This window comes from Diospyros lotus, chromosome 10, assembly GCF_014633365.1.
Source record: "Diospyros lotus cultivar Yz01 chromosome 10, ASM1463336v1, whole genome shotgun sequence".
NCBI classification, from domain to species: Eukaryota; Viridiplantae; Streptophyta; class Magnoliopsida; order Ericales; family Ebenaceae; genus Diospyros; species Diospyros lotus.
The window spans coordinates 19,724,354-19,744,229 of record NC_068347.1 but is presented as its reverse complement, the minus strand read 5'-3'; the positions used below and the strand labels follow the sequence as shown (position 1 = coordinate 19,744,229).

The 19,876-nt window shown below is 38.5% G+C and overlaps 1 protein-coding gene across 4 annotated transcripts in view; it reads right to left on the bottom strand.

Moving 5' to 3' along the window:
- LOC127810975 (protein transport protein Sec24-like At4g32640) overlaps positions 1-19,876 on the bottom strand; it is a 94,225-nt gene that overhangs the window by 33,121 nt on the left and 41,228 nt on the right. For all 4 annotated transcript variants that reach the window (XM_052350623.1, XM_052350624.1, XM_052350622.1 and 1 more), the window contains exons 13-16: positions 12,532-12,586; positions 12,336-12,412; positions 11,726-11,797; positions 11,522-11,605 (exon numbers count right to left, since the gene is read on the bottom strand). In XM_052350623.1, coding sequence (XP_052206583.1) covers positions 11,522-11,605; positions 11,726-11,797; positions 12,336-12,412; positions 12,532-12,586 — 288 coding nt within the window. The remainder of the gene's footprint in view (positions 1-11,521; positions 11,606-11,725; positions 11,798-12,335; positions 12,413-12,531; positions 12,587-19,876) is intronic.

Here is a 19,876-nt window from a genome sequence, read left to right as displayed (position 1 = left end):
CAAAGAGGCGAGAGACAGCAACTAGAGAAAGCAAAGGTTGAGACTCAAAGAGAGAGAGAGAGCGCAAATCTTTTGCAAGCGGCGATGGCAACGTCAATGGCGGTTGTAACTCGAGGGAGCAAGCAGTGATGGCGACGAGTTCACTGTCCACAAGAGGAGGCGGCGGCAGCGTGCAACGAGAGAGGCTGAGACAGAAAGAGAAAGTGACGAGAGACGATTGACGACAACGGCCAAACGAGAGAGAGAATAGGTAAGGGGAAAAAAACCCTAAATCAACTTAGGCGTTGCAACAAAGAAAGCAAGCGACCGAGGCGGTTCATGGGGCCAGGCGATCCATGCGGCTAGGAGGACGTCGTGGCCAATTAGGCGCCGCTTAGCACCGATTATCTAGGCCGGCGCCTAAGGGGGCCGATTAGGCCAGAATCGCGACAATCAGGAGCCACCTAACACCTCGACAACACCTAGGCGGCCACCTAGGCCGATTTTTAGAACACTGTAGGTTGTGTTTGTGAAAAAGACAATATTTGCCTGGAGGTAGATTAACTCTAATTAGAAGTCATTTCTCTATCTTACCTGCCTATTTAATGTCATTGTTTGACATTGACATGTTGAAAGATATTTCTCCATTTGGCTAATCTTTGTTTGCATTAGTTTAAAATGGGATTTAGGGAATAGGATCAAATTTTGGCTTGAAAGCTAGTGTGGTCATAGGCCTCTAAGCAAATTCTTATCCAATCAAGTTTGTGTCATGTACTTAGGGTTTACCTAGGGTTTTGATAGGGAATTAGAAGAAATCGAGGGAGAATTAAATTGAAAGGGAAGGAAATGCAACAAGAAATGGGAGAAGGATTACAGAACATGGAGGGAGAGATTAGAGAGAAATACGAGGGATCATGAGGGAGTTCAGAGGGAAATTGAGAGAGAACTCATGACAGGAAAATGAGAGAATTCAATTATCATTTAAAAAAACATCCTTCCCATCCTCTAGATGTGACTTATATATAGCCTAACAGCTTCCCACATGCACCCATGTGTAGTACAACGATTAAGCATAACTGCCTATAGCTAAGAACCAATATCTATAACAGAAAAGAAAAGAAAATTACAATTACTGTCCTAGTAAACCCTTGGGTCCTAACATTTCCCCCACCTCAAAACATTTCTTGTCCCCAAAAAATGTGAAACCTCCACAGCTTCCAATATGTTTTTTCCTTCTTTTCCACAGCTTGGATGGAGAAAATTTGAAAAAGCTCTGTATGCATAACAAATTTGCAGTGGCTCTCATGTACACACAACCAAAATCAATCTCTGTTGGTCAAAGTGAGCAGCTGAAATCTGCCAACTACTGTCCTCACCAACTTTCCCCATCACAGTTCCTTCAATGTGGGCTGGTGCAAGTCCAGAGGATTGGCCAATTGTGACCACAACTTCCTTTAATATTTCGTCACCATCTAGTAAAATTAAGGATGGCAGACATTCATCCTTAGTGGCAGTTAATGGATTCTAGACAAACCAACTGCCATTCTCACGTGCAAAAATATCTACAATCACATTTAAATGCAACAATGTCGAAATGTCAGATCTAGAAATTGTTGCAACATCAATTCCAGTCATCAATCCATCCTTCATTACAATAGACAAAAATCCTAATCGACCAGTTGTAGCAAGAACGCACAAAGCAGCAGTAGCTTTTTTCTCAACAACCAAACTTTTTGACTTTTGCAGCTATCTTCCTTAGCTTTCCTCCAACTACAACCAGTCTCCAAAATTCCTCACAACTTAGAATCTACTGCTTACGAATAGAATTCCTACTAGGGTCATAATTCTTAGGAGACTTCCCCTGGCTACTACTAGGACATGCCTTGATTAATCGTAATTCTAGAGGTTGGGCAATCAAAGTTCTGATATTCCAATCCTGGCATATGGAACAAGGCACGGCATCCAACTCTCTTTTGGTCTCTATCCTATGACTGAAAGAGAAATCAGCATCTCTCTTTTCAATGAGTATTGTCTTGCTCCCCTGAAACACATGCTTTAGTTACCTATGTTACAACCAGCATCAAAAGCTGGTTTCCATCTTTAGAATTAACCACAATACTGTTATACTGTTCAAGGTGAAGATCTTCCATGTCGACAGTGAGATATCGTCTAGCTAAAGTTGTCTTAACATTCTTATTGCTTGTTTTAACCCCAGCCAAGGAATCCTCAGCTTTTCCCAAAACCAAATCCCATACATTAGCTAATTCTCAATTTATTGAACTAGACACCCGAGGTAATGCAAGGGACTTTGCTTCCCCAGTCAATCCCTTCAATAATCCTTCATTTTTCTCCTGCCAGGTCTCATTAGACACATCCTAATGTATTAGCCCTTCTTCTGGTTGCATAACAACTGTACCCAAATTCTTGTTAACAGAATTCTCCTTCAGTGGAGTTTTAAAAGTATTTGCAATAGGTAAATTGCCTTCCTCAATAGCGTGAACGGCCAATATATCTCCTTCCACAACAACTCCATAATCTGAATCAACCTTCTACAATGGTGTCGCAATGACTATTCTTGCAACTGCTATCCCTGTCTGAATATCGGATGCATGAAAGCTATCCTCCTCACAGTTCTCATCTCCAATTTGATTTATAGCCTGCATACCCACTGAATCACCAGATTCCTGCAATTGTAAAATGTGATCCACATGGATTTCCTTGTCCAATCTCTCATCATCTCTAGAATCTTAAATTACCACTGATTGGTTCACTTCCATTCGTTCCTCTGGTTCCTATAAATCATAATCCGGTGGGAGGTCTCGAGCACCAACTTCCTCACCATTGACTAATTTTTTTGTCAAGACTTCCTGCTCCCACGTTGGTAATTCAGCAACACCTTCTTCTTTTTGTTCGCCGGAATATTCCAGAGGCTCACTCTCAACACTTTTCTCCTCCAAGAGTTCTCTGTTATGATATTTCAATCCTAATGATTGATTGTCTGAATCAATCATCTTTTAATTAGAACTTCCAAGATGGTCATCCAAAACATCTCTTCTCGGGTTATCAAAGAATTCAACAAGAATGTTGACCCGATACCTCTTAGACAACATCATCGCAAACTCCTGCAGCTACTCGCGTAACACACGACCTATTTCCTAGCATCTTTCGCGTATCACACTGTTTTTTTCCTTGTACATTTGACTGAACTTATTATCTAATATCTTTTCCCAAGTCTCATGATTCTGGCCAAACTCCTCACGATTTCTATTGTATCCAATTGAAAATGTAGCATTCTTCTACTGCAATTGAGACTTGTATTGTTTCATGCATGTACTGCTCCCTATGGTCGACATCTCACGAACAAGACAAGTCGAAGACCAAGGAGTAGGAGTTCTGTACATTCTGAATCCAAAACCTTCCATAAGCTAATTGGCTCTAATTTGTGGCAGTCTTAGAATTCATCGAGATCTGACGGAAATTAGCATCCTAGAGTGCCAACAATCAACGAGTAGAAGTAAAAAAAAATCCACCTCTCAAACGAAATCCGCCTTTGAAATTACTTCTCTTCTATATTTGCTTCACAATAGTCGCCTAGGTGATAGATCAGATTCCACCTCCTGGCTCACCTGCTCACAACAATCACCTATCAATAGTCAAACCTTGATCAGCTACTAAAATTACCAGAATCGTAGTTGACTCTAATTATGCCTTCTAAATCACTAAAATTAGCTATTGGGAGTTGTTGGAATCACAACCAGGAAGCGTGGGCTACTAGGTTACAGTGACTGAACCTAGATCAACTCCAATTTTGCCTCCAATATGCGCCTAATCCAACTGCTCACTTGCGCCTCCAAAATCCTAGCCTAATCGTTAAGAAATTGCTGGAATCACAAATGGAATTGCCAAAATTACCGTCGGAAATGCCTGGCCCACTCGCCTTCAAAAGTCGAGCAACACCTACTAAATTTCACAATAGAGAGTCAACTATCAGCTTCTACTTTGAAATTCGATCTGAGAGACACTCGCTCATTTCGAATCTACTACTGGAGGTTGCAATTGAAATTCAATGGTCGGAAATTTATTGGTCTGCTTCGCCTTCCACTTTCGGGCCTTAGATATCAGTCGACGCTCAACCTCTGTGTGTTAGAATCGATTTCCAAGGATCACTGATTCCCTATATTTGAATCAAGTTCCAAGTCTCTACTTCTTCAAGTCGATTCAGAAGTCAGTGTGTTGTAAATCAATAGCGTAGCGATGGAAGCAACAACCTAGATTTGTCGGAAATTAATCAACAGAGAAATCGTCGAGTGCCACCGAACATTAACAGCCAAGGAACGATTGCTCTGATTCCAAATTGTCATGCACGTAGGGTTTACCTAGGGTTTTGATAGGGAATTAGAAGAAATCGAGGGGTCATTAGACTGAAAGGGAGAGAAATGCAACAAGAAATGGGGGAAGGATTACAAATAGAACAACAAGAAGGGGGAGATTAGAGAGAAATCAAAGGGATCGGGAGAGAGTTCAGAGGGAAACTGAGAGAGAATTCATGAGAGGGAAATGAGAGAATTCAATTATCATTCAAAAAAACATCCTTCCCATCCTCTAGTTGTGGCTTATATATAACCTAACAGTTTCCCACATACACCCACATGCAGTACAACGATAAGCATCACTGCCTAAGCTTAGGACCAATATCAATAACAGAAAAGGAAAGAAAATCATAATTATTGCCCTAGTACACCCTTGGGTGCTGACAGTTTGTTGAGGAGTTTTTTTTCCTAGATCTTGTAGAATTGCTGTCTTGTTCCTTATTTTTAATAGAATCTTCCAGTACTGGGAGGTTAATTCTAAAACAGCTCTTCTGGAATTCTCCACAATCATTGTCCCTATGGGTAGAGCAAGGATAGTTGGACTTGGATGTCTTCTGATGGTTAGTTCATTATGTAGTATTCTTTGTGGTTGACTCTCCCTTAAGAGAATCGTTTGGAAGTCAAAGATTCCCCCAAATTTATTTCTTTGTCCGATCACCTTCTCACAGTACAATCCTCACAGTTGGTAACCTGAGCAAGAAGGGCCAGTCTGTCTCAGTGGTGCTACTTGTGCAAGGAAGATGGTGAAACTACACATCATTTTTATTTGCACTGCCAAACAGGTCATGAGATTTGGAGTTTTATTTTCCACATTGTTGGTGTTCAATGGATGAAGCCAGCATCAGCAAACAAGTTCTTGTTTTGATTCAGAGATATTTTTGGCTTTCTTTTCCTTTTGCTATGTGGCAGATTGAAAGATGAGTAGGGCCTCTTAGGGGGTGAAGCATTCCATTCCTTACATCAAGAGATCTATTCTTGTTTATCTTCCCCTTTTGCATGCTAATTCAGTTCCTTTTCCATTATCCTCTCTTGCCTAATTCCTTGATGAGCTATTTTAGCTTTTAGCTTTCTTTTTGGCTTGTTTCCACGGGTTTCTCTTGCTTTGTTTGTAGACCTTTGGCTTTTCTTATCTACTTAAAAAAAAATCATTATAACAATATTACAACATGCACTGCTCCTATATGAAGTGTGAGGTAGGAAAAGGCAGAAATAACAATATTCCAATTTTCTGGAGAATAAAATTTTGAAGACAGGTCGACTTACAAGATTGAGATAAGAGGTAGAGAGCAACATGAATAAATGAAAATGACATCAGAAAACCACCAGGAGTTCCAGCTATAGAAATTTCCAAGATAAATTTTCGTTTAGCTACTAGAGAATTTCGTTCGTATAATCAATATCAAACAGAGGCCCTGTTTGGTGGTTCTGTGACTTCTACCAAACTGCTTTTCAATTAAGAGCTATACAGAAAAGTTGCAGGAAAGAAGCATTTGCTATCTGGTTACACAATTAGAGAGGAGCTTCGACTTCCTCTTCCTCGTGAGAGCATCTCATGACTCATCCCTGTTTTCTAAAACCTGCTTTTGTGCAAATTGATTTGCAGACCACTAAAAAGTCAGAGCATCACAGGACGGAAAATGTATATAATGGAAAAGCAAAGCTTGAAATTTAGGCCAAATGCAACATTTAATTGGGCCTTAGGGGAGCCTCCTATTATCTTCATCCCATAAGGATGGCATTTCGTCCATAAGCCCACTTTGTTCCAATCAGATCCGCGTCAGGATACTCAAATTCTGACGAGGAAAGTTCTCTGCGGAACTAAGCGGAATTTAGGCAGAGTTAGGGCAGATTCAACAATTGGAGAAGGAAAGCAGGAGGAGGCAAGATAGAAAGAGGAAGATCAAGAGAGAGAATTAGAGGGGGAAATTAGAGGAGGCGAGAGAGAAAGAACTCAGAAGAAGAGAGAAAGAGAAGAAGAGAAGCTGAGGGAGGAAGAGCAGTCAGATCCAAGAGGGAGAGAACATGGAGAGCGAAAATCGTAAGTCTGGATTTGATATCTCACATAATGATTTCTTTACAGCTCTAGTAGCTTTATATAGCTACTTATCCTAGGTAGGTAGGTAGGTAATTTTGTTACAAAGTAAAACATAAAATACAACTAAAATACCAAAATAACTACTGCTAACTCCTCTTAAGAAACAATCAGCTACATTCAGCCCTACTGTAAGCCAATACACCCAAGGTCTTGATATTTCCCCCGCTTTAAAAAATTTCTTGTGCTCAAGAAATGCAAAGATCTCTTAGAACAATCCTCAGGAAGATTGAATAACAGTGTTGTAAATAGCTTTTAAACTCTACAGCTTCCAAATCTTAGCTCTTTTTTCCTTCTCTTCCATAGACAATATGGATATATCTTCAAAAACCTCTGTACACATACCAAATTGTCATCAGCTCTCATGTGCTCATCAACTGGAACAAAACCATGTTTTATACGTCCAAAGTCTTTTGTAAATGGAGCTCTTCCAGTTGCAATTAGAGTTGCATCTACCTCCAAGGTCTATTTGTGTTGTTTTGTCTTGGCTTCAATGAGCTCAAGAATGACGGGTTTCCCATCCTTTGCCGGAATAACCTTGGATGCAAACACTCCAGTGTAATAAGACAATTTTCCTTGGATTTATTAAAACTCTTTGGGCCAACTTTCCTATCTCAAGATAAAATCCAGGCATAAGTTGATCCAAAACTTCAAAGAAAGTAACCTCATTGAATTCAAGCCCAATATAGCCACCTCCTATAATAGCTATCCAATCAAGATTGAACTCCAATTTAAGAGTCTGAGGACCCAGTATTGTGCAAAAACCTGTCAATATGTCCACGCCAAATGCCTTTAATGAATTCCTTAAATTGTTATGAATTTTTTAAGCAAGACTGGCATGATCAACCACTCCCTGTCTATCATAGTTAGCAACTGAAACTTGCAAACCTAAAGCCTTCAAGTGATGGACATTTTGAAGTCCACACATCCGACCTGTTACCACAAGAAAAGCTTTTAATGGAACACAACCTCTGTTTACATATGTTCCCCTTATCACACCACCTTCGATGTTGGCTATTTTGAGCCCAGACGATTCTCTAGCTATATCGTCAGCTACAATAGAAAAATTTTGAGCAGGCAATAACTTCCTTTTGTTGTAGTCAACAAACTCAATAGTTGAACATAGTTTAGCCACTTGCACCAAATCCTCTGCATCGTCCCAAGATATCTACAATATCATACAGATGCAACAATTGAGAAGCATAGGCTCGCTTCAAGTACTCAGACAAAAGCTGTCAAAAAGCAACAGTACTAGGAGTTGTTACAACACCAAGTCCAACCATCCATCCATTATTACAATTGAAAGTAGTTCTAATTGACCTATTATACCTCCAACAATATCATCCCCAGTAATAGAAAGGAATTCAAAGTTCTCTGCAAGCCAAGGCCTAATTTGGCACTACATCTCACCAACTAGAGTATGAACAAACAAAGCAGCAAGAGCATTGTTCCTGACAACAAAACTTTTAACTTTTAACTTCTTCACTTATTTCCCTTAGCTTTCCTCTAGTTACATGATGTCTCCAAGTTTCCTTAAAACTTTGAATTTGCTCATCAATGAGAGAATTCCTATTAGGATCATAACGCACATGAGACCACCCAAGGTTGTTTCCTTGACTAGAGATGCCATTGCATTCCGTATTAATCTTCTATAGAAATCGCTCAATAAAACATGCTTTAATTGATTTCAGTTCAGGAAATCGAGCAAGCAAAGATCTTATATACAAAATCCTGACATGCAAAACAAGAATAGTGTCCATCTCTCTCTCTGGCTCTATCTTATAGATGAAAGAGAAAACATCTCTTTGTTTAGCAAATATTTCAGGCTCTCTTGAAGTATCTTCTTTACTTACCTTGACTAAAACCAACACAAAAAAATGGTCTACACCATCTGAAATGACAGCAAGACTAACATATTGTTCAGGATCAAAAACATTCAGAACAATAATAAGATATTCTCCTACTGGAATTGTCTTAACCTTCTTGATGCTTGATTCAACCAAAGCTATGGACTCCTCACCCTTCCTCGGAGCCAAAGGCGAAGGAAAAATATTCTTAGGACCTTCTTTCTAAGAACCATTCCTCCCAAGGTTCCAATCCTGAACATTTAGTCCTTCAAAAAATGGACTAGGCACTAGGGGTAATGTAATGGACTTAGCTTTCTCTGTCAATCCATCGAACAATTTCTCATTTTTCTCTTGCACCCTCTCAATAGGCACATCATGATTTATTAGCTCTTCTTCTGGTTTCTTGGCAACTGCAACAAAATTCATTTCAACACTACTTGTTTTAGAAATTGATTGAGCCAGTTTCACATTGCAAAAGGTTGGATCACTTTCAATTCCAAAAGAACCATATGTCTCTTTCTTAATCTCAAGAAATTCTTTGTTAACTTCTTTCAATCTTGATGATTTATTGTTTGAATCAATCATCTCATAATCAAAACTTTTGAGATGGTCATATTGAGCATCTTCTTAAAAAATTTCTCTTTTTAAGTAATCAGATTGTTCCTTTAGATCTACTATCTAAACATCCTGGACCTTATTGTGTTTATTTGGAAAATGAATTTCATTGCCAATATCAACATTGTTATTGTTGGCATCCTCCTTATCCATACTTTTTGAATCAAAACACTCCTCCTTCTCAAGATGGGAAGTAATCAAAGAATGATTTCTCCACAATTTTGACTTCTCCTGATGCTGTTTTACTTGAAGAAACTCCTGAGGATGAAAAACATTGTTCACAACGTCCTTATTACTTCTTTCCTCCTTGGTTGAACTCTTTGGTTTGTTAGTGGAATACCGATTCCTTGGACTAGTAATGTATGGATCTCCAACTATCACGGGGACTAGTCTCTTCTTTGAAGAATTGGATCAGAATATTCCTTAAAAAGTAATTCAGCTAAAAGACTAACCTAAAACCTCCTTTGCAATCATAATGTCGTCCACTTTTGGTTGAAGTTAGCAAATTCTTCCTTAATTCCTGCATCCATCTCCAAAGTTGAACTACTTCAAAATTCACTCTACTCGCCTTCAATAAGGATCACCTAAATCAACAACCTCCTGTGACTCGATCGGTTCTATTACAGCCTCCTGAGAGTCACCTTTGGATTAGCTTCACGCGGAATCACCTATATCACAATGCAGCAATCGAGGATCAGCTGCTCTGATACCACTTTGTCAAGATCCTCATATTTTGACGAGGAAAATTCTCCGCTGATTGAGAGAACGAAGCAGAATTTAGGCAGAGTTAGGGCAGATTCATCAATTGGAGAAGGAAAGTAGAAGGAAGCGAGATAGAAAGAGGAAGATCGAGAGAGAATAAAATCAGAAGACGAAAGTAGATGGGGAAATCAGAGGAGGTGATAGAAAGAACTCAAACAAAGAGAGAAAAAGAAAAGGAGAAGCTAAGGGAGGATGAGCAGTCAGATCCAAGAGGGAGAGAACATGGAGAGAGAAAATCAGAAGTCTGGATTTGATATTTCACATAATGATTTCTTTACAGCTCTAGTAGCTTTTTATAGCTACTTCTCCTAGGTAAGTAATTCTGTTACAAAGTAAAACAGAAAATACAACTAAAATATCGAAATAACTATTGCTAACCACTCCTCCTAAGAAATAATTAGCAACATTTGACCCTACTGTAAGCCAATACACCCAAGGTCCTGACATTCTGTAGCTTCAACACACAAGGACTGCCAGCAACTATTTGAGGGCTGGTTCAAAGTCAGAGGCCAGTGCCTTTGTTCTAGAATGAATCAGGAATTATGGTGCTAAACACAGGATTCTGTAGGGTTGACATGGGAGGAGCTGATGGGCAGCATTCAAGATGGAGCAGTGTTCCTTCTAGGTGCTTTCTCGTGCCTTACCTTTTAAAAACTCAGAGGTTAGCTCCTCTTGGGATTTTTCATGGGGGCATGGACATCAAATGAGGAAGAAGGAGAGGTTACATCAGGAAGAATTACTGAGAATTAGGACCAACCAGATTTACCTTTGGTGCATTAGGGGTGATTTTAATGTCATAGGTTGTTTTTGGAAGAGCCATCAGGAGTTGGAGCAAACATGGCATTACCCTTTGTGCATCAGGGAGAATTTAAAGTGATAATATCTCCCCATAAGATTGAAATTTGAAGAGATTAGTAGTACAATGAGGGATTCCCCAAACTCTAGGGAAGGCCTCTATCTTTATATTTGACAGCATAGCGAGGGCAGTGGGTGGGTATGAGATTACTCACTGAACTAATTTTTGTTAGCAAGAAGCACAAATTATTGAACGATGCAATTTTAAATGAAAAAAAAGAAAAAAGATATCAAATAAAACCTTTGGTAGGGGAAGCAAGCATATAGACAGGCTCATAAAGGAAAATTATCATAAACAAAAAACAGGGAGAGAATATTTTCCCCGATGATGATGAGTTATATAGAACATACAAGAAAGAAGAACTTAAGAGGCACTTCATCTCACAAAAAGTGAGCTGGAAACAAAAGAATGGCAGCAATGAAAAGTTTGGAAACAATACCAAATAGAGCCAAAAAGTTTCTCTTCTAGAAATTTTAGGTTCCTTCTATCAAAAGTATTGACAATTGAACAACCTAGAACCATGATTCATAAAGTGTTACGGGTATAAATTTAACATTACAGTTTGACCCAAGTAAGGGTATAATGTTTCTCATTAAAGGATAATGTAGGAGGTTGAGGAAAAAAGCACTATTCAGTCAGCAACTAACAATCCAGAATCTGCCCCCCTAGAGATATATATATTTTTTTCTTGACTTTGCCAAGTGTGATTCTTTTAAACACAATTCACCCCCTTAAAGGCTGTGCCACACAAGTAGCTTTCTTAGATACCCCCGTGCACCCCCCTGCCCAGGGGGCAGGAGGGGGGGGGGGGGGGGGACTTTGCTTAGAATAATTATTTGGAAAAAAAACAAAATAGTTGTTTTCTTATTAATATTTTTAAAGGTTTCCTTTGAATTTTTTGACCTTGATCAAAAAATTTAAAAAAAAGAAAAAGAAAAACAAAAGGCTTTTTCACAAATAGCGGCAAAGTTTGAATAATGAAAAGTAAAGTCATGAATACCTGGCCTCCAGTAGTTCTTGGGATGACAGAGATTGAAGCAATATCTACATAACTTTGGCTGGTAACAAATACATCAACACAGACCTGAAAACATCAATTAAGCATAAAATTGAAGAAAATTATGATTTCCATCATGAGTCCCAACCAAATATCCAAATAGATTCAGAATCATGTTCAATGGGAAAGAATAAAATAGTCACATACCTGGTACTCTGCAAGTTCAATAGCCATCGTCTTCAAAGTTTTGTCTGCTGGTTGAAGTAACTTATGGGCCTCCTAAAATTTAATGAGAATACCATTACAAAACCAGAATACGCCAGAAGAATAGTCATAACACTAGAGAAAGTTCAACTAATAAAATCAGAGGGAAAAAAAAATATATATATATATATATATCATTGAAGCTGGTTACAAATACACTGCAGGTTTGGTCATCATCCCCATTTGAAACTTATAAGGCTGAAAAACTTCGATAGAATGGCTTTTTAAGGCAATTTTCTCATTATAAACCAATCCACAGCTTATCATAGGCATTCATTCAATGTATGTGACAGATAAAAAGGAAAGTAATAGTTCAGAAGAGCAAGAAACACAGGGATATTTGATGCCTAAACTTGGATAATGATTTAAGTGAGACATCTCCATTGGAATGGAGGACAACCTCCAAGTAAACCAATGAAACAAAGGAGCACATCCTCCAGGAATTTACACAGGCAGGGATATTAGATGATTGGAAAAGCAAGAACAAATATGCCGGTATACATAACTGGACAGAGAGCAACAGAACATATATTGGTTTATGAGGTAACCAAACCTTCTCCGCAGCAGAGATGTTCATTCTCCCTTCAGCCTCTCTGGAAGACAGGGCTCCAGTGCCAGCTGATGGCAAGACTGTAAACAAAAATAATGACATTATAATCATTATAAAAGAAGGAAGAAGCAAAATAAGATAAAAAAGCATAGAAACAGAAAAGGACTAGCAATTTGATTACAGAAAGTTTGTGAATTACCGGACTGAAATACTAGAACTTTCCCTCCAGTACTCTTCATAGCCAAGAAAGCAGCCTGAAGTTATAAAAAGACACAGATTCAACAGAGATGTTAAAATATTTAACATATTCAAACCTATAAGGTAAGAGTATAAGCATACAATTTCTCATTATTACCACAGTTCTCACAAACCATGCAACAAATAAATTAAAATTGTGGGTTAGATCTAGTTTTATTTAATAAACATTGCATTGATCAGCAGGCACAGCATATCAATTCTAATAGTTCATCTGCTGCAGAACAGTAATACAAGTAAGATTAGCATGTCAATTGTGACACCATTTTCAATAAAATCACGTGCTTTTGTTTCCATTCCTCATTCAGTTTCCCTCTTCTAAACCCACTGCACAAGGAACCAGACAATAAGAAGCCTAACTCAATCAAAGCTTAAAGAAGATGAGATAAGTTTGCCTCAAGTCAGTTCCTAAAAGATCAGTGAAGGCAATTGTAATAATCAGCTAGTGTTTAGATAGGCAGTTTTAATTTTGTTCCAACTGTAATTTAGTTAAGTTTGGGGGTTAAACCGGTAATATCTAATTCCGGTAATTATATTGGGATGTCCGCCCTCTTAGTCTGTGCCAGTACTGCTTCTATTTCATTCTATGAGGAAAGACTAGAGAGAAGTGATAGTCTTTTGTAATCTTGGTGAGCGATTGAGGGTGTACTCGGGTACTGTTGTATTGATCTGTTTTCAATAAAGTAAGGCTGCTCTGCTCTCAGGAGGATTCCAAGGCTGGATGTAGGGTTGTCCTAAAGGACAATCTGAACCAGGATAAACCAATGTTCAGTTGTGTGGTTTGATTTTTTGTTCCTATTTCTGATTCAATTTATCATTCTGTTGTTCAGTTTCTGTTCTTTCTTCACTAACAATCCGTGAGGGTGTATGCAATTGAGAGAGGCAATAATTCATCTAAAGATTCAATTCTAAAGAACCCTAGGTTAACAGAAGAGGTGAATATGGAACTTCTTTCCATTTCACAGTAAGGTCCACTTGATACCATGGTCAACTTGCAGTAGCACTGTTAATGTTCTCAGTCCCAAAAATTGAAGGGTAAGTTAGGCACAAACAATTGACTTCAAGGTTCTTAGCATCTACCAGTTCAAGATCTTCATATATCATGATGCATAAATCTTGTGTGATGTACAGCTTTTTAGTTATAGGAAGCCCAATGTCATGTTTAAAATTAGTTTGCCTGTAGATTGTTTAGGTTTATGCATAGATTGTGATTTTTTTGGGACCAAGGCTATTTTTCCAAGTATAGATTTTTTTGGAACACATTATAGAGCAACAGTCATTGAATCTAACTTAGGGCCAAGTTTTTGATTTTTAGAAGGTGAGTACAGTGTTCACCAATCGTACTTTTAACTTCCAAAATATGGCTCCTAGGCCCAGAAGAGTTGGATCAATGGAAGCCAATGCATGGGACTACTGAGATCAAATTTCAAAGCCTTCAAGCCCCATCTGTTATTCAATGATGCAACACAAACTTCAACATAATATCCTATTAAATTTGTAGAAATGAAGGAAATTGAGACAATGGATCCATACTTTATGGGATCCCACAAATTGAGGAAACATGTATATCCATGTTTTCATGGGTTACATGTATCCATGTTTTATGGGTTTTGTCTTTCTATCTTTTTGTGTAAATATAAGATGTTGAATGTAGATTAGAGAATAGGTAGGTATCATTGTATTTTCATATTGGTGTGTTTTGTCATATGGTATCAGAGCTCGGTTCAGCAGCTGATGATCTGCCATTCTTCTAGCAGACAAGTCAACTGCTACTGTCAAATGCCAGGAACAAAGAAGTTCCGGCATTGATGTCAAAACGCCAGGAACAAAAAAAATACTGGCATCCGTCATCGTTCCGACCTCGCACAACCACCCACAGCCGCCATCGATCTGCCAAGAGCGGAGAAGACAAGGGGTCTATTGTCCATCGTTTTCCAAAGGCTACATTCATCTCCAATTCCATCACAGCAAGCCTCTGCCATAAACGGCCAAGACCTGCCCACCGTCGCCTGCCAGTTGCGCACCACCGCCATCACTGTCGCCAGCATCAAATCGGCCACCCCCCCCCCCCCCCCGAAGCACAGCCGCCGTTGAGCCTTCACACTCCGCCACACGCTGCTGCCCAGATTCTTCCTTCCAGTCGCACCATCGTGCCTGCCATCTGCCATAGGCCCGTTCTGGCCATCATTTGCTCTTGCAACCACCGCCATCGATGTCGTTGACCTAGGATCGGCCTACCCCCGAAGTTCGGCCACCATTGCCATCTCCACGCGCCACCATCAGATCTCACCACCGCCACTGTTTGTTGCTCTGGTCTCTCTCTGGTACTCCAATCACGACGTCGTCAACACCATTGGACTTGTCTATCTCAGATCTTCCAAATCCCTATGTTTTCGTCGCTATCTGCCATTGGCCGCAGACTGCCGCCGCCACCACCAACCACTGCTCATTGATGTCTAATTTGGTCAATTCTCTCGTGACTACTGGTGGAATTTTTCCATTGTTGTTAGTCACATTTTTAACCAAATTCAGATCATTTTAGATTTGGGTCAAATCCGCCCTGCTTCAAATTTGGTCAATCCAAGTTGACTCATTAGGCCAGATCCAACTGTCAGATCCATCAGACAAATCTAGCAAACCCAGCCAACTCAAATTAAAGGACAAAAGATGACTGGATTTGCAATGTGCAGTCACTTAGTCAACAACAGATCATTAATCCCTATCGCCACCATATCAGACGTTCTCTCCACATCTGGTTCCTTCAACAAAGAGCAGTTCAATCAACTCTCGACATTGTTACTGACCAATTCGTTACCTGGTACACCTAATGGTTCTTTGTTACATTCAGGTAGAACTACTTTAGCCCTGTCAAGTTCCTTTAAATCTGCTCCATGGATTATTGATTCAAGGGCATCTGATCACATGACTAGCTTGTCCAATCTTTTCGATTCATATACTCCTAGTCCAGGTAGTGAGAAAGTAAGGATAGCATACGATAATTTTTCCTCTATTGCTAGCAAAGGCCTCATTAAAATCTCTAAAAGTATTGATCTTCAATCAGTACTTCATGTTCTTAAACTTACTTGTAATCTTTTGTCTGTCAGTAAACTCTCAAAAGATTCTAACTGCTGCATTACCTTCTTTGATTCTTATTGCCTATTTCAGAACCAAAACTCAGAGAAGACAATTGCAGTGCTAGAGAGATAAACGGACTTTACTACTTCAATAAGGATTTCTTGGGCAATAAAAAAGCTCACGGATTAAGTGGTAATAGTTCAATCTCTGTTTCTGATCCAATAAAGCAATGGCATCTCAGGCTAGGCCACCCAAGTTTTCCTTATTTAAAACAATTATTTCATAAATTGTTTAAAAGAGTGGATTGTTCTAAGTTTCAATGTGAAAACTGTCATTTGTCTAAAGATCATCGTGTTAATTTTGTTCCCAAACCTTATCGTCCTTCAAAACCATTTTATTTTATTCACAGCGATGTTTGGGGACCCTCAAAAGTTACCACTTTATCGGGTAAAAGATAGTTTATAACTTTTATCGATGATCATACTAGACTATGTTGGGTTTACTTGCTTAATAAGAAATCTGAGCAAGCGTTTTTAAAGATTTCTTTTACATGATCGAAGCCCAATTTCAAACAAAAGTTTGTATTCTTCGGTCTGATAATGGAATAAAATACATCCATGAATGTTTAGGGGGTTTCTTGAAAGAAAAAGGTGTTTTACATCAATTAACATGTGAAACTCCTCAGCAGAATGACACAGTTGAACGAAAAAATAGACATTTACTTGAAGTAACTAGGGCTATTATGTTTTCTATGAATGTCCCAAAATATCTCTAGCGAGATGATGTTTTAACTGCTTGCTATCTAATCAATAGGATGCCTACTCGAGTTTTAAACTTTGAGACACCTTTAAATTCCTTAAAAAAGATTTTTCCCATGTGCCAGTTGTACTCTGAGCTACCTTTAAAAATTTTTGGATGCACTTGCTTTGTTTACATTCTACAAATTTTTCGATCCAAATCAAATCCAACGGCTGAAAAATATGTTTTTGTTGGTTATGCTCCCAGAAAAAAAGGGGTACAAATGCTTTAATCCTTTGACAAAAAAAACTCACATAAGCATGGATGTGTCTTTCATGGAAAATCAACCCTATTTTACAAAAATCATCTTTAGGGGAAAATATTGTAGAAGAAGATCATTTTTCTAAAACTGTAGAAGAAGATAAAGATAATTTTTTGAAAATTTCTGAATCTCTTCCAAATATGTCTAATATAATTGACACTCCACTCCACTCTGATAAACGATACAAGGAAACTGGTGCTCAAAACAATAAAGAACAAGATGCGTCTAGTCCATAGGTGCCAAGCATAATGAAATCAGAATCAGGGGGAAAATTACTAAAAACGAATCAAAGTAATCCAAAACCTGAGCTTCAGTTTTATATCAGAAGAAAATTTCAGAGAAATGCTATTGATTTGAATATCCTTCCAGTAACTGACGAGTTGGCATCTTTGGATGATGGTCTTTCTTCCACTTGAGATAATTCTAAACTTACTCCTTTAAATTCTTCCTCAATTGATTTGTCTGATCTTGATGTCCCCATTGCCACTAGAAAAGGAGTAAGATCTTGTACTAAACATCCTATTGTCAAATACTTGTCCTATCAAAAACTGTCCAATAGTCACAAGGCATTTCTTTCAAATATTTCAACTTGCATGTACCAAGAACAATTCAGGATGCTCTAGGTGATCCATATTGGAAGCTAGCCCTAAAGGATGAGATGAATGCTCTTAAAAAGAATGGGACTTGGGAAATTATGGAGCAACCGAGAGACAAGACAATTGTAGGTTGTAAATGGGTCTTTATTGTAAAATGTAAGGTAGATGAAAGCATAGAGAGGTATAAGGCAAAACTTGTTGCCAAGGGGTTCACTCAAACATATGGCATCAACTATCAAGAGACCTTCGCTCCAGTGACAAAGATAATCTCTATTCGAGTCCCCCTCTCTCTCGCAGTGGCCCAAGATTGGCCTCTACACCAACTTGATGTAAAGAATGCCTTCCTAAATGGCGATTTAGAGGAAGAAATGTATATGAACCTCATACCTGGATTTGAGAAGAGCCTTGGCACTAACAAGGTATGCAATCTAAAAAAATCCTTGTATGATCTGAAATAGTCTCCAAGAGCATGGTTTGAAAGGTTTGGAAATGCGGTGAAAAGTTATGATTATACTTAGAGCCAAGCGGACCACGCAATGTTCTTCAAGCACTCTGGTGACGATAAGAAAGCTATTTTAATTGTCTATGTGGATGATATAATAATGACTGGTAATGATAAGGGAGAGATTGAAGAACTTAAGAGGAAACTAACATATGAGTTTGAGACCAAGGACTTGGGACCCCTAAAGTACTTCCTTGGAATGGAGTTTGCAAGATCTAAGGAGGGAATCTTTGTCAACCAATGTAAGTATATCCTGAATTTACTCGCTAAAACAGGAATGCTCGAGTGTAAGATAGCTAAAACTCCCATCAAACCTAATTTGAAGCTTCAACCTGTCGAATCCAAAGATGTGGTAGAAAGGGAGAAATATCAAAGACTTGTGGGCAAACTCATCTATCTGTCCCCCACTTGACTTGATATAGCATTTGCAATAAGTGTAGTAAGTCAATTTATGCACTCACCAAGTTCACAATATTTTCAAACTGTCTACAGAATTCTAAGGTACCTAAAGAGAAGTCCTGGAAAAGGTTTGCTCTTCAAAAAACATAGACATCTTCACATAGAATCTTATACAGACGCAGATTGGGCAGGCAATGTTACTAATAGAAGATCTACATCAGGATATTACACCTTTGTGGGAGGTAATCTCGTCACTTGGAGAAGCAAGAAACAAAACGTGGTGGCAAGAAGTAGTGCTAAAGTTGAATTTTGTTCAGTTGCCCACGAGATTTGTGAGGTCATGTGGATAAAGAGACTTCTAGAGGACTTAAGGGTCTCCACTCCCTTACCAACTAAGGTTTATTGTGATAATAAAGCTACGATTTCCATTGCCCATAATCCACTACTCTATGACAGGACAAAGCATATAAAGGTGGATAAGCACTTTATTAAGGAGAAAATTGATAATGGGGTAATTTGTATGCCCTACATTCTTACAGTTAATCAAGTCGCCGATGTTCTTACAAAGGGGTTACACAAAAATCAATTTGAAAAATTAGTGAGCAAGCTTGCCTAGAAAGATATCTTCAAGCCAGCTTGAGGGAGTGTGTAGAAATGAAGGAAATGGAGACAATGGATCCATACTTTAGGGGATCCCACAAATTGAGGAAACATGTATCCATATTTCATGGGTTACATGTATCCTTGTTTAATGGGTTTTGCCTTTCTATCTTTTTGTGTGTATATAAGATGTTGTATGTAGATTAAAGAATAGGTAGGTATCATTGTATTTTCATATTGGTGTGTTTTGTAATAAAATTATACTAGCTTTTTCTTTCCATTTTTTTCCCGACAAGTAAAAGTGTACATAGACACCAAAAAATGCCTTGAACCCTATGCAAGATTAAAAAAGCCTTCGGCTCCTTGTCCTCCTCAAGCCCTGTGTAAGCACTTATATAGACAAATGGAATGCAATGACTGCTACTTCCCCCTCAGCTCAGTCTGAACAGTTTCAAAGAGACTGTCTCTTCCTTATTCCTCCTCTTCTCTTCAGATTTTGTTTCACTTTTAATGTAACACTTCCCTGTTGAGATACGATGCAAGCAATCTAAAGCCTCAAAACGCTAGGTTACCATCCATGCTTTCACTGAACTAGAAAAACTCCTAAAAAGCCCAAGAAAGTTTGTCATTGCATTCCTACTCTCAATTAAACAACCTCTCAAAATCAAGCCTGAACCAGCTAATCTTAGCTACAGTTGTAGTTCTATATCATTACTCCTACATCAGTACTTATCAGAAGCCCATATGATCATACAACAAATAGCAAGGGATCAATTTCTTAAGGAAATTAAGGAATCAGCAACTGGATAGATTTTGATGCATGCCCAACATCAATAAATTGATAATTAAAAGAAAAAATTTCATAGAATGCACAATTTTGTTCAATGCAAAAAGAAAAAGGAAAAAATGGAACCAGTAACTATGCTGGTCTAACCGATGGTTCGTTCAAGAAGACAGCATACATGTAGTCTCTAAAGCAAAAACTTTTTATTGAAAATGTAAATATAATATATGAACCAGTACGCAATGATCTTTGAAATGCAAAGGGTGGCAAATT